The sequence below is a fragment of the Boleophthalmus pectinirostris genome, unplaced genomic scaffold, assembly GCF_026225935.1.
Source record: "Boleophthalmus pectinirostris isolate CB_2022bp ecotype Guang Dong unplaced genomic scaffold, ASM2622593v1 HiC_scaffold_16, whole genome shotgun sequence".
NCBI lineage: Eukaryota > Metazoa > Chordata > Actinopteri > Gobiiformes > Gobiidae > Boleophthalmus > Boleophthalmus pectinirostris.
In genome coordinates, this window is record NW_026571095.1 from 8,813,481 (window position 1) to 8,827,402 (window position 13,922).

Sequence of the window (13,922 nt, forward strand, 5' to 3'; positions counted from 1 at the left end):
GTAAGGTGGGTTTAGTGTCTTGCCGAAGGACACACCGACAGCATTCATCTGTGGGAGCTGTTTGTTTGTTATGCGGTACAGCCAATCCAAAAAGCATGTGGTTTGGATCAAAATTCAGATTGTGGAAAAGGAAATGTGGCTTTTTTGAGTAAAATGGCATTGATTAAAAGTCTGCTTTGTTTGTGTTCATCAAATCAGTATTTAAAGCCATTTTTATTATACTGAAAAGAAAGAAATGAAAATGATTCAATAAAAGGGAAGAAAAAAACGTGCCTAGCCTTGATTCAACTTCAAACCCTCTAATATGAGCTGTCCATGATACATCATTCCCTGAACGCCTCATTACTCAAGGGACCGCTCACAGCCAAATCAATGACTGTGCAAATAGTTTTAGTCTAAATCTACTTCTGTTGGTTTTTCTATTTGCTATCATATTATCATGTACAGAATCTGTTAGAAAAAGAAGGATTTTGTCATATGTGTGAAAATTCTGTTTTCACTTTTGTCATTTTTGGTAAACACGCCGTTGCTTGGATGACGTTGACTGCAGTATATCATTAAAGGGTCCACATTACACAATTTTCTAATCTGTTTTAATGGTGTTTCCTCATCACAAACATACTGAAAGTTGTGTTTTGTTTCATTCGCACATGTTTAACACACAGACCCTGCATATTTAGGCTGAGTTCTTCTCTCAAGCATTCTGTTCCACCTTGTGATGTCATGGAATAATACAGGAAGTGCTCCACAGTGTTTATAAACTCTTTACTAGAATCATTTGGATCATTTCAAACCTGGATTTTGTTATCTCTACTAGGATAAACAAGAAATTATTTAAGATTTTAAAACTTATATCAGGTTATTCAGATGTTTTCAGATGGATTATCTACTTACTAGTTCTGAGATGCTTCATTCTAGTCATGGCCATAACTGTTTGTCAAAGCCTGATCCCGTCACATCTCAGAAGCTCAGCAGGGCCGGGCCTGGTTAGTACTGTGATGGGAGACCACTACGAAAATCAGGTGCCACAGTGGGGTGCCAGAGCAAAAACTGTTGCTGTGTCCTTAGGCAAGGTACTTCACCCACATTGCGTAGTATGAAAGTGGTGTATGCATGAGTGATGTGGTGGTCAGAGGGGCTGATGGCGCAGATTGGCAGCCGTGCTTCTGTCAGTCTGTACCAAGGCAGCTGTGGCTACAATAGTAGTTTACCACCAATGTATGGAGTGAATGAACAATGAACTTTAAAGTGTCTTTGTGACATATGTCTGTGAAAAGCACTTTATAAATAAAAAACAAAAAACTAAGTAACTAGTCTAGTGGTGGTTTATTTTAAGATAACTTGTCAAGTAAAATTATCTTGCTGCATTTCACTACTTTTAAGTCATATTTGTCTAATTTTGGCCAAGCTTTTTTGCAGTGTAGCAGTTAACTTGAAAACCACCTCTTTGTGACATCACGATGTGGAAAAGAGCATTCTGGAGTTCTGGAGATGTAGACAGACTAATAACAAAGTTTTATTCAAACATGTGAGTGAAACAAAACACAACTTCAGGTATGTTTTTGAGGAGATAATAACATTCTAACACGCTTAAAGCTCACAAAAGTCAATTTTAGGTAATATAGGACCTTTAATTTTCTGGATAAATAAAAACTTGATACTTGACTGAAATAATTTATAGTATGATGATTGTAGAAGCAGCAGTATTACAGTTAAAGCTGAAGTTTTAGTGAGATAAGAAGAGTGACAGTATTGATTGTAATTGTGAAAATGATATTATGACTATTAATAAATGCTTTGGAGTTTATTCATAGACATATTGTACCAAGTTTAGCTCTTGTCCTACTCTATTCAAAACAAGGTGTGTACATCAATCCTGCTCCACTATAGTGCGGAGTGCAGCCAAGACACACTTTGCACACGTCCCTACACCACCGCACATGCACTCTGTTTTCACTTCATACATTACTATTTCTCTGACTCGGCTACTTTGACACTGGATGTTTTCACGTTTCATTTCCCACTCTCCTCCTGTTACACTCTTAAGGCAACAGCTCCTGCCTCAGAATCCTTTGCACCCCCTTGTGGCGATTACAGAAACAACACCCACAAGAGCTCATCTGGAAGACAACACGCTGATAAACTTACACCCTGATCACAATAGCAGCACTCGGCACACACAGCCCTATCTCTCCTCACTCTCGGTAAAGCGATACATTTCGAGGCGTGGTCCGTAGCCGCAGGATATCCCTTGCATGCTGGGAAATCCCTACTATCAGTGGTGCTCCCCGCCCTGTTACTGCTATTGCTGCTGCTACTATTCGCACGTCAGGCCAAATCATTTCTTAAGTCTTCGGTAATAAGTCTAGCGTCACCACTGTCTGCAGCTCCACTTCACGACTGCTGCTTTTAAATGAGTTGTAATCACACAGAAGGCTCACCGCAAACCACTGTGAGGGAATGCCCGCACGCACACCCAGCAGACGGCCGGTTCTGTCCAAAAACACGAGAAGGAAAGACTTGTACTTGTATTTTAGGAGTTGAGGCTGAAAAGAAAGAATCTGGGGCATATAAGAGCTAATTTGGTTAACTCTAAGATCTCTCCCCGCTTGCACAGATTTGTTAGTGTGTTTGTTGTTTTTGGCTGCGTGCCTCTCCTAATGGGGCACTGAAAACAATCACGACTGTTAAAAAGGTTACAGGCACACTTCACAGCGAGCCGGTGATGGCTTCAGGATATCAGGCTAATTTATGCAATGTTTTTTCCGTATTTTGTTGTGGCTTTGTTGATCGTATCGGCTATTGTGAGGGTAGGTAAACATGAGCTCATGTGGTTTGTAATAGTAGGATGGCAGTGCTCGTGGGGGGGCTCTGAGCACGGACTGGCAGCAAACTTGTAGCTTTTGAATCGACGGACGTTCTATATAAAATGAACATCCATCGACCTCTGACCTACTATAGCAGGGTCACCAAACTTTTTTCTCTGGGGGCCACGTTATTGCTCTAAACTGTGATGGGAGGCTGGGGTCGGTTCGGCCGTATAACAGAATTCTATGATTCTAATGATGCAGATTGTATTATTTGAAAACTGTCACACTTCCTTTACATATCAGAACAAAACAAAAACAACCCAAAAAATAATGGGTCGTCCACTGTTCTTTGAAAACTTAGCACTCTCTGTTAACTTTTCATACTTTAACACAAGTCATTTTGCTGTCCTTAACTGCACAACAGAACTCTAAGCGTGCCCTGACTGTCTGTTGACTGACTAACTCGGCAAATATAAAGACGTCATATAATTACTTATAAATACTTCATACAAATATCACTTTTTAATTGAAAAAAATCAACAAAATACAAGATGCAGACGTGTTATTATTTTACAAAAAGTAATAAAAAATAAAACAGGAGATGACAACTTTTGAAGAATCCGTTGTAGGGCCAGTTCAATAGATTCTGTGGGGACAGAGGGGCTGAGGGGCTGAGGGGTGAGGCAGTCAAAGAGGCGTGGCAGGTCAGATTCGGAGTTTCATTACACCTGTACTATAGGTTTGGACAAAATTATATTGTGTATTTCCTAAAAAAGAAATAGTTGATTGCAAGATCCACTATGATTATCCTCTAAAACAAGCATGTTCAAACTATGGCTCGTGGGCCAAATGCGGCCCTCAGACAAATTTCTCTTGGCCCTCAAGCTTCCAGGAGTTTTGGCCCAAATTACCTTACATCAATGAAAAATTTACTTTTTATTGCAAGTTTTTTGAAAATCTACCTTGAAAAAAGCCAGTATTAATATTTAGTGTGTGGTTTTAAGGATCTTAGCATGAATAAAGACTCATTCTAAAGTCTTAAACATGCACATATTCAATTATTCACTGTACTGAGCACCAGTCTGCAGCCCTCAATCGGCCCGTTGCTTCATCTTTGTTTAGAGATGTGGCCCTTGATGAAAAAAGTTTGGACACCCCTGCTCTAAAATCGCAAATTAGAACCAGTACAGCTCTAAAGAGCAGCCTTCAACAGATGATCAGTCTTCAACCAGTGACCTCACTCACATCGACTGGCACCTGCCCTCCGAAGTATATCAAATCAAATCCAACTTTATTTATAGAGGGCTTTTCATACAAAAACGCAACACAAATCCCTTTACATACATATATGCATGTACAAAGTCGTATACGAATGTACCAACAAATCTACCAATTGATCAACGTGCCTTTGTACTCAACAATACAAAATCATTCAAATCAAAATCACTCACTCTACACTGAAAGCAGTTGGTATCGTGCTACAATAATGGCAGTTATGACTGCAAAGCTGCCTCGAAATAGCAAAAAGATGTTTAAACTTCAAAAACATAGAGGAGCTTCAGATACTACCCTTTGCAGAACTAAGTGCGTGAAGAGTATTTGTTTTGAACTCTGAAGATGCATTTATTTAATTACAGGAAGTTTTTACCGCTCAAAAATACCCAGAAAAAAAAAGCCTCTGAGTGTGTTCAGGCTCGCCGCTCACCTCTCTACAGATCTGACCTGTAACACATGGCGTCGCTTGCTTGTCTCCATGATGATAGATAAGTTTAATGCCATATTGTAGAATATTCCAAGCTAAGCAATAACATTTCCACAAAGACACTGCAGCTGTAATGTTACACTGTGGTCTTATACAGTTCTAAAACAGACCAAACCCATTATAAATTATTCAGAAAAGGTCCAACTTTGTCTTATTTTTTTCAGGATGTGTTTCGATACTAGTTTCAGTATAATTTAGTATTTGACAATTGACAATTCTATATGAAACCTCTCTTACCACATCTCATTCTTTGCCTCAGCGCGGACACACTTCCTGCGTACACCACACGTATCTAAATAAAAACAAACGACTGAATCACTGGCATTTACTTTACAAGACCACAGGATGGCACACCGCGGAGCCAGCGGGCATTTAAACTCATGCAGTCAGGGTCAACCAGGCAAACTTCCTTCGAATGATTTGACACAAGAGCTTGAATTTCACAATAACACATTTTGCAGCAAGATATATTGATACAGAGATATACTGCGATAAACGATGATAATGAAACTACTTGACTGATATCGTAATGACGCAAGATACTCCTAGTAAACCATTTTTAAATATACAATTACATTAAAAGGCATGAGCTGTAAAATTATTAACAGAATGTACTATTATTGGTCAATAATTAGCCATAGAAGTTGACCTTATTCAACCTTTTACAGCTCAAATGTAACTGCAACAATGTAATTCAATGCAGTCGTACAACAAAACAACAAAAATACCCCAAATCTTTCCACCTTTACAAACAAACTATAAACACGATAAATATTGCACCACAAAATGTATTGTTCCACCTGTCTATATTTTGAACAATAAGTTGATATAGTAATTATCGTGACTAGGGATGCACTGATCTAATACTGGTATCGTATATCGGCTTCCAAGAATCGGTTCAGTCAATATCCTGGTTGGACACTTTAATCGATATCATTACCGTATTTTCCGGGCTATAGGGTGCGCTCTTAAGCCTCTAACCCCATCAAAAAACGAGTGCACACCCCACAATCCAGAGCGCCCTATACACGAATCCACTCGGGTGTCCCAGCACGACTTCAGTAAACTACAAAGCCACACCATCCGCAGCGCACGCAAACACACACGGAGCAGACAGCGACTGCGCAGCAAAAAACACCCGCAGCCAAACTCATCAGTCCACGTGGACGAGGAACAGAACGGAGGAACGAACCGAAAAAGCGAGTGCAATGTGCCACTTCTAGCCACAACTGAACAACTGAGTCACTGCGAACACGCCGACAATCCAGCGATCCCAGACAGCACCCTCCCTACACGCCACAACTGAACAAAGCCCAGAGTCACCGTGAACGCACCAAACAAAGTCCCACTGACCCATCCAACTGTTGTGTTTCGTTTAAAGTCCAGTGCGGTTTATTTGTGAAAAAAGTTCGAAAATAGACCGTTTAATGACGTCTTATAATCCAGAGTCCCTAATAGAAAATACGGTAGATTATTTATTGGTCGTAGTCAGTGCAGAAAGTCTCATTATGTTTGAATCTGTATTTACACAAACTTGTTCTGTAGTTACTTGAGATCAGTTTGGTCTTATTTTACAATTTTCAGTCACTGGTGCACTGGTATCGGCTCATATCGGCTCTCTCTCTTGAATCTATAGTATCAGAAGTGAAAAAGCTGGATCAGTTCTTCTCTAATCGTGACAAGCCTACATTTCTGCAGTAAGACTTTTAGCAGCGTTTTGAGCACCTGACTCAACAGGCCGACAGGGGAGAAAGAGAGAGAGAAGTTCACATTCTTGTGGTGCGATGGATGACAATTTAAAACGGCTGCAAGACTATACTCCAGGAATCCCACCCCGCCCAGTGCCGCGTGCTCTACAGCCAGGAGACATGCTCTTTATGTTAAACCAATATGTTCTAACGCACTCTGGAGAGTGGGGTTATAACATGGGCTATTTTGGAGGAAATCGGTGCCCAGAGGAGAGGACCCAATCAGGATCTCTTTGTAAACTGAGTAACTCGATGGTGATGTTGAGAACTTTGTGTAGTAGTTCTGTTACCTTCAGCAACCAACCTAACAATGTGTTGGATGAGATGGATACATGCCTGTTGGATTTAACAGTTAAGTGTTGTTTTAAAACTATGCACAATTTTAGAAACACGTGTATAATTTGTAATAAACCGCAAATATGCTGCAGAAAGTGATGATTAAAAAAGTAATAAAGCGATGTTTCTGCGCTTTTGTCATTATTAAGATATTTCAGCATTTGTGAGTTTTTGTTTTACTCAAACTCAGATGTTTGATTTTTGGGTTGTCTCTTAGTCAAGAGCTCAAAACTTTCAATTCCACTAGCTGATGTTCCAAAGTGGTTTCAATTCTTAATTCTGTATAAACACATCTTCACCAACACATTTTTTAAGCATAATTTAGCCTAAAGACCTGTTGACATAATGCGGAGGTGTCCAATAGTATTTAATTATGTGTCAAAAAATGCAAAAGAGTTATAATTCTTTCCACGGAAGCCGCTCTCACTGTAGTCTGTAAGTCACCTGCTTTTTCAGAATAAATAATTGACTCATTCAGTTTCACTTTTGTGTGGCTGAGTAGTTCTCTCTAATATTGTGTGATGTATCTGAGCAGTACAAAGGCCAGAGTACAGGTGTTCATTTAAAAAAAAGTCAGCTTACAAATTAACAACATTTTGGCAGACTTTTTGTCACTTTTGGCTGCTAAAATATAATTCCCAAGCTATCCAAAGCAATAAAAGAATGCAATAGAGAATTCAGTTTCAACTAAGTAAATCAATGAGTCACAACATAGCTCAATTATGCCACTTAACGGTGCTCCGTCTGACCTGAAGAAAGTAAACCTGCCAGGTGGCCCATTGGTAGAGCAACAGCAGAAATGCAGAAAGACTTCAGCCCTGGCTCTGCACATGGACTCAAGTCTGTTATTTGGGGCCTGTCTCCAATTATTGTTGATATGCTCAGTCCTTCTTTGTCTGGTGAGTCAACTCCTCCTTTCTGTTTGAAATTTGAATGGAAGAGGAACCAGGCATAGTGTGTTAAACAACCGTTCTTATTTGGGATGTGCCAGTTACAGCCACTAATCTGTCCCTTAAATATCTTTTTAAAATCTTTGTGTCATTTAGAACAAAATATATAACATCCGTTTCAGATTTACTGAGTTTGGGGCTTTACTCATCCATTGCTGTTTTTTCTAGTCATGTGCTTTGTTTTTTGCTTAAGCTGCTATGTTTGTTTTGCCACAAACAAACCATGCATTTCTCTGATTGGTTGATCTGCCTGTCAATCACAGCCATCAGATATAAGGATCTCTACATGTTTGTGATTTTTAATGTAAACTAAAAGGAGTCAGTCATTGATGATCTTGAAAAATCTTGAATACCAATACTGATTATTGAATTAACGTATGATTAAGTGCACAGCCCTAACACAGACTGACAAACTTGTTGACCTGTCTTATGACCATTGAAGGGTCACTTTAGTCTCTAATTGGACAAACGGAGATGGGAAACTGGAAAATGCACTCAAGGCATTATGACACTGTAACATTTCCCTTTCAAAATAAATTTGGTACCCCAGTATGACCAACTTGCACCACTTACATCAACTCTGAGCAGGAGTTATGTTTTTGCTAATGTGGCATGTCAGCTTTACTGCTTGTGTGGACAGATGCACAGAGTTACATGCCTATTACACACAGTGACGCTGCAGAGAGAAGGGCAGACGCGTTTCCAGCCATTACAGGTGCCATACACTATGTCTGCATCACCCACTTTCCAGAGGCGCGCGCCAACACTTGGGTGCAACACCCAGGAGAACAACATTTACCCAGAGGCATAAATTACAAGTGTGTGTCAGGAGGCTTTTTATATCTGCACTTTGGGCCTGTTGGTTTCAATCACATAGACACTGAAAAAACAAAGTTAGATTTACAGTAGTAGGGGCTACTTTAAAAGGTGATACCAAGTATAGGTTTGTAGCCTTGTACTGTGGAACCATCTCTGATGTCGTTACTGCATTTCATAGGCAAACGTACAGCCCCTACCTGACTTTTTAAAACAATATTTGGAACGTAAACCACTCACCCATTCACACAGACATTTAAACCCATGAAATATGTTAAATGTTCTGTCCAAGCACAGCGTATGGTAAAAATAAGAACTGCAACTACAACCCTATGCAAATCAATGTTGCCTCACCCAGTATTCTCCACCTGGTGGTCTCTACTTCTAAACTCAGAAAAGATCAGGCCTTTCCAAAGTGGTATGGATAAGGACTAATAATTATTTAAAAAGTCTAACAATATTTCAGTAGTCGATTGGTCAGATTAAGTGTTGCAGTAATAGCAAGTACTGCAAGCAAATACTGCAGTTATTAGTTATTATGTAATAAACCTATTCACCCTGTAGTGTATAGACCTTTACAAACATGTTCTGAAAAGCACGTGGATCTTGTCTTCTCTCAAATTACAATGCTCCAGCACATGTTTAAATGTAAACTTTAAACAGAGTCTTACCATTAAAACATGTTTCCCAAATCTAAATCATAATTGTGTAAGCGTTGCAATAATGGAGCATGGATTTTCACATGAACAGGATGCACAAAATATTCCCAACAGGTTCGCAAACAGATTTAAAAACAATTAGTGTTGTCACGATACAAAAATTTCAAGCAGTGTTTTTGATACTAAGAAATGCACAAGATATTCAATACAGATTCAGACACCACGATGATAATAAAACACATTAAATCATAGTACTTTTATATTACCATGTGGTCTTATATTTGTGTAATCCCTCAGTAGTCCAGGCAGGTTCCATAGTGATCATGCTAGTCTCTGTGGTCTATGCAGCTTAAGATCATTCTAAAGCTATTCAAGAAAGGTTCGTTTCTGTCCTGTGAATGTGACTTTTTAATCTGTTTAATCTGCTCAAATGAGTATCTAGTTTCGACACTAGTATTAGTATCAATTAATACCTGATTTTTGATACTTTTGACAAACTTAGAAGCAACAACTCTTCTCGAAAGGTCCAAGCTTCCATTTACTAAGCATATTGTTTGTCTAAGCTGTGTGAGATAAACCGTTGCTCGGGGGGACACAACATAGCTCTCCCGTATCGGCTGACAGTCCTGGAGGCGCACTCACACGAGTCCAACCCAAACCCTGGGCCCATACCTGCCATAAATCTGAGTCCTCTGGAAGAGCCTCAAGTGTCATCACTCCACAGTCAGCAGCCATTTGTCTCCGCTGCACTCGGCACTAGCCCCATCCATCAGCACGAAGCAGCCCCGCCGAATAGTACAGAAAACAACCACTTTCACAAGAGCACAGCCTATGTCAGGACAGGCATATGTGAAACTTATCCTGGGTGGTAATAGTTGGTCTAATGTGGTTTTCGATCTTTGGCCAGGGTGGGTTGTTTTCAAATATTATCAGGTACAGATAGATATCGGTTGGCCAGTATACCAGAGATATTTGCCCTTTTAAATCTCTATCAGAGGTTAATATTTTGTTTGGCCCAACCAGCTACCTAAATATGCATGAAAAATCTATGCATAAAGCTTTATCGGAACACTTTAGTCCGAAGAGGGTTCTGCAAAAACGTGATCACACACTGCTCTCTGCACAGTTTGTAGTGGATGTGGATGAGTTTGTACAAAAGTTTAATTCGATAATTTGAAAAAAATGACCAAAATCGGCCAAGCACATCGTCCCAAAAATAAAAGCAGAGGCCATCATCGATCGGTTCCTCTGGATTTTAAACCATCTGCATCGGCATTAGTATCGAAAACAAGTTTGAAGTGTTATTATAAAAGTTAAGAAAGACTTACAGGAAATAGCAACATGGGTTTATTTTATTAAAAAAGACTAGCTAATCACATGCTTAAACATCTTAGATTGGAAAATTGGTTTCGTAGCATCAACATGAAGCTCCCCGTCTTAAAAATGAGAGAGTCTAGTCAAAAAGAAATAAGCATAATAATTGGCACTTGGCAATCCAACTGGTTAAGACAACTGTGTGAATATCCATCAGTGCAGCCGCCCAGAAGGCACACCGTTTTAGGAATCGAACCTGCAACCTTTTTGCTGTAGTGCAAGAGTCCTCCATTGGGTCACAACAAAAAAAAGTTGGGTGTATTTGTGTATAAGTGAAAGTACCATCACTTTAAAATAATATTACTCAGGAAGGTGGTCCAAGAAATGACTCAAGTAAAAAGTATTTGGGGAAACTACTACTGAAGATATAGTAACTGTGTGGGCACATTTGAAGTAATTGCAAGGATAAAATACAAAAAAATGCACAATCTGGATAGAGAATAGACCGCAAAAATGAGCACAGACCACAAAAATCAGGATAACTAAATCATATCTGAAGGAGCAGTGCAAGAAACACGAACATTCAACTCATTTAATATTGTCAGTAAAACGCTTTTGTCACTTTTACACTTGTAGAAACGCAACCACAACCTTTACTCAAGTACATGCTGTTACACTGGAACATACTCAAGTAGGAGTAAAAGTATGTGTCAGAAGTATTATTTTATGAAAACATTACTCAAGTAAACGTACTTGACTAAATTAAACTGAGTACAACCAAACTAACCCAGGTAAATCTGAACTGTACTGACTTAAACATCCTATATTACTACGGGTGTAACGATATCCCAGCCTTCCGATATGATATCGTCACGGTATGAACCTCACAGTACGATATTTATTGCGATATTGTGGGAAAGCTCTTGATATGTTGGAGAAGCTCACGATTAGGAATGTAACAATATCCAAATCTCTCGGTTTGATACTTTCACGATATATCTCTCACGTTACGATATTTATTGCGATATTTTGTGGAGGCTAACAAAACTCTGAATATTGTACTTTTTTCTCTTAAAATGCCTTGACAAGACTTCCAAAGAAATAAGATTTAAAAGTGTTCAGAACTGTTCTTGTAGTCTGCACTGAAACGGAGCAAAGGATCATGGTCTCTGTAGTTCCCTCTGTCTCTATTGCTGCACCATAACTCTTAATTTAAGCAGAGAAACTTGTAATTCGATATATTGTGATGGTCCATGATATTATTGTGAGAATTTTGACGATACGATATCATGATATTTATCGCCACATCCCTATATATTACACAAAACTGACTCCTGTGAGTAATGTCATAATGCTGTTACCTCATCAAAAACATACCTGGAGTCTTGTTTTGTTCCGTTTGTATTTTCATATTTTTTAGTCTGTCTACATCTCCAAAGCTCTAAACGCTCTGTTCCAGCTTGTGGTGTCACCAAGCAGTAGTTTTCAAGTTAACCGCTACATTTTTCAGTAGAGATTGGCAATTCCAGGGCTGAAATGATCCAAATGAACGTGCGTGGAGTTTAAAAACACAATGACCACTTCTTGTATTATCACATGACACCACAAGGTAGAACAGAGTGTTTTCAGCTTGAGAAACTAACTCAAGCAGAATAAAGATGCAGGATTTGTGTGTTCAACATGTGTGAACGAAACAAAAAACACAACTCCAGGTCTGTTTTTGATGAAGAAACATTACAAAATAGCGTAATACTGACACTTTAAAAACCAGCCACCCAGGAACCACACTCTCACCTCTTCTTACCCGTAACCGCCCGCTTGTGACAGTACATTTACACAGACATAAGTTCATATTTAACCTTGTCGCAGGTGAAATTCCACTCTCTTCCACCTGACACGCTTCCCCCATTCAGACAGCCTCACTTCCCCTTCCACCCCACAGCTGTAACCCACCCCCCCACCCCCTTTACCCCACTCCACTCAGCGCAGGGCTCCACAGTACTTCCCTGCAGCCTTCCTAGAGTGGAGGTCATAGCCGACTACACCTAAAAATCCAAGGCGTTCCCAGAGACTGCCTTCCACTTTGAAATATACACCCTGACTGACTTAGCTGAGTAAACCCAACAATTCTGTGCCCATACGACATGATTCAAGCGCACTTAAAAAATCATTGCTCGGCCTAAGCACGTGTTCCGAGTGTTTTTCTTGATGGGAGCAGCAAAAATGACTAAAAAAAAAAGAGAGAGAGAGAAAAGAAAAAAAAAGAAAAGTGTGGTGTTTGTGCTGGAGATGGGGGAATTTCTCAGTGCACACACGCTGACGGAGCAGACGCTGGTTCGGCCACCGGTTCACTCCGTCAGGTTGCTTTATTGTTACCAGCTGTTGGGTCTCAAGCGCAGGCTATATACATACTCCATACTCAAGCAGGTTATGATTTTACAAGTGTTTCAGCAAAAATAATCGACCTGTCACTCCAAACTGGCTCTTGTGCACTCTTCTCACTCGAGAAATTAAGTTGGAAGAATTTGGGAAAAGGACGTCGTAAATATTTGGCACAAAGTCATGCAGCTACTTACATTTATTCATGTATTTATTACTTAAGCACTGACTAGCTTGTTGCTGCTTTAATTTTTTGGCTTTAAACTATTTGTATGTTTAAGCATTAATCAAATTATTGAGCACAAATAATTGGCTCAATAAAAAAAAGTCCAGTAAACGATCTGTTAACTGTTATTGACTGGAGTTGCAGTGACAGCTTTAATTGGAAACGTTTCTGACAGGACTAAAACATCAATTAGTAGCCTAACTTCTTTAGAAACGTTGGAGTTACTAAAAGCTGAATGCAAAAAAAAGGCAAACTGCAAACTGTCAGTGGTTTTATTGGCTTGAAACATGTCCAGACAACCTGCTCCGTCTGTGAACGCACCAGCTGCGTAAAACCACTCCAAATTCTCATCCTAAAGTTGAACGGTAAATTGAACAGCCAATCAAGAAGCATTGGTCTGAAGGACAAAAAAAAGTAAAGTGTGGTTTAATGTCTCACCCGAAATACGCAGCGGTCGGTCCGGGTAAGCCGACGAGACACACTATGACCGTGAACGATAACCATCCCAGGAGTAGGTGTCCATCCAGCATTTTGCAGCGGCTCGAGGGCAGATCATTTCGTAGCTCCTGAGTGGCTGTGTGAGATCCCTGCTTGGACTCTCCACACTTCTTATACGGACAGGCCGGGAGCGAGCAGCGCGCTCCTCCCCTCGGCCCGGCGCGCACTGGAGAGAGAGGCTGTGCGCTCCTCTCTCCTCTCCTCCCGCGAAGTGAAATACGACTGGTGAAGGGCTGTCCCGATCGTGACGCTGGGTTGTGCCTCTGTGTGATGGAATGGCACGGGCTGCGCTTCGTGTGAAAGTACCAGATAGAGTTTTGCCTTCTGAGAGCGGGGATCGAACGGTCAAAGTAGGGCTGCATGATTCCGGGGAGAAAGTTTATTGCGAGTTTTCTGATAAATTGCGATTTGATTTGCGATATAG

The 13,922-nt window shown here is 40.1% G+C and overlaps 1 protein-coding gene across 1 annotated transcript in view; it reads right to left on the minus strand.

The window, feature by feature from the left end:
* The window catches only part of wnt9a (wingless-type MMTV integration site family, member 9A), a 53,210-nt gene extending 39,626 nt beyond the window's left edge, over positions 1-13,584 (minus strand). Inside the window, exon 1 of the mRNA XM_020924407.2 lies at positions 13,439-13,584. Within this exon, the coding sequence (XP_020780066.1) occupies positions 13,439-13,530 (92 nt within the window). The 5' untranslated portion in view covers positions 13,531-13,584. The remainder of the gene's footprint in view (positions 1-13,438) is intronic.
* Positions 13,585-13,922: the final 338 nt, after the last annotated feature.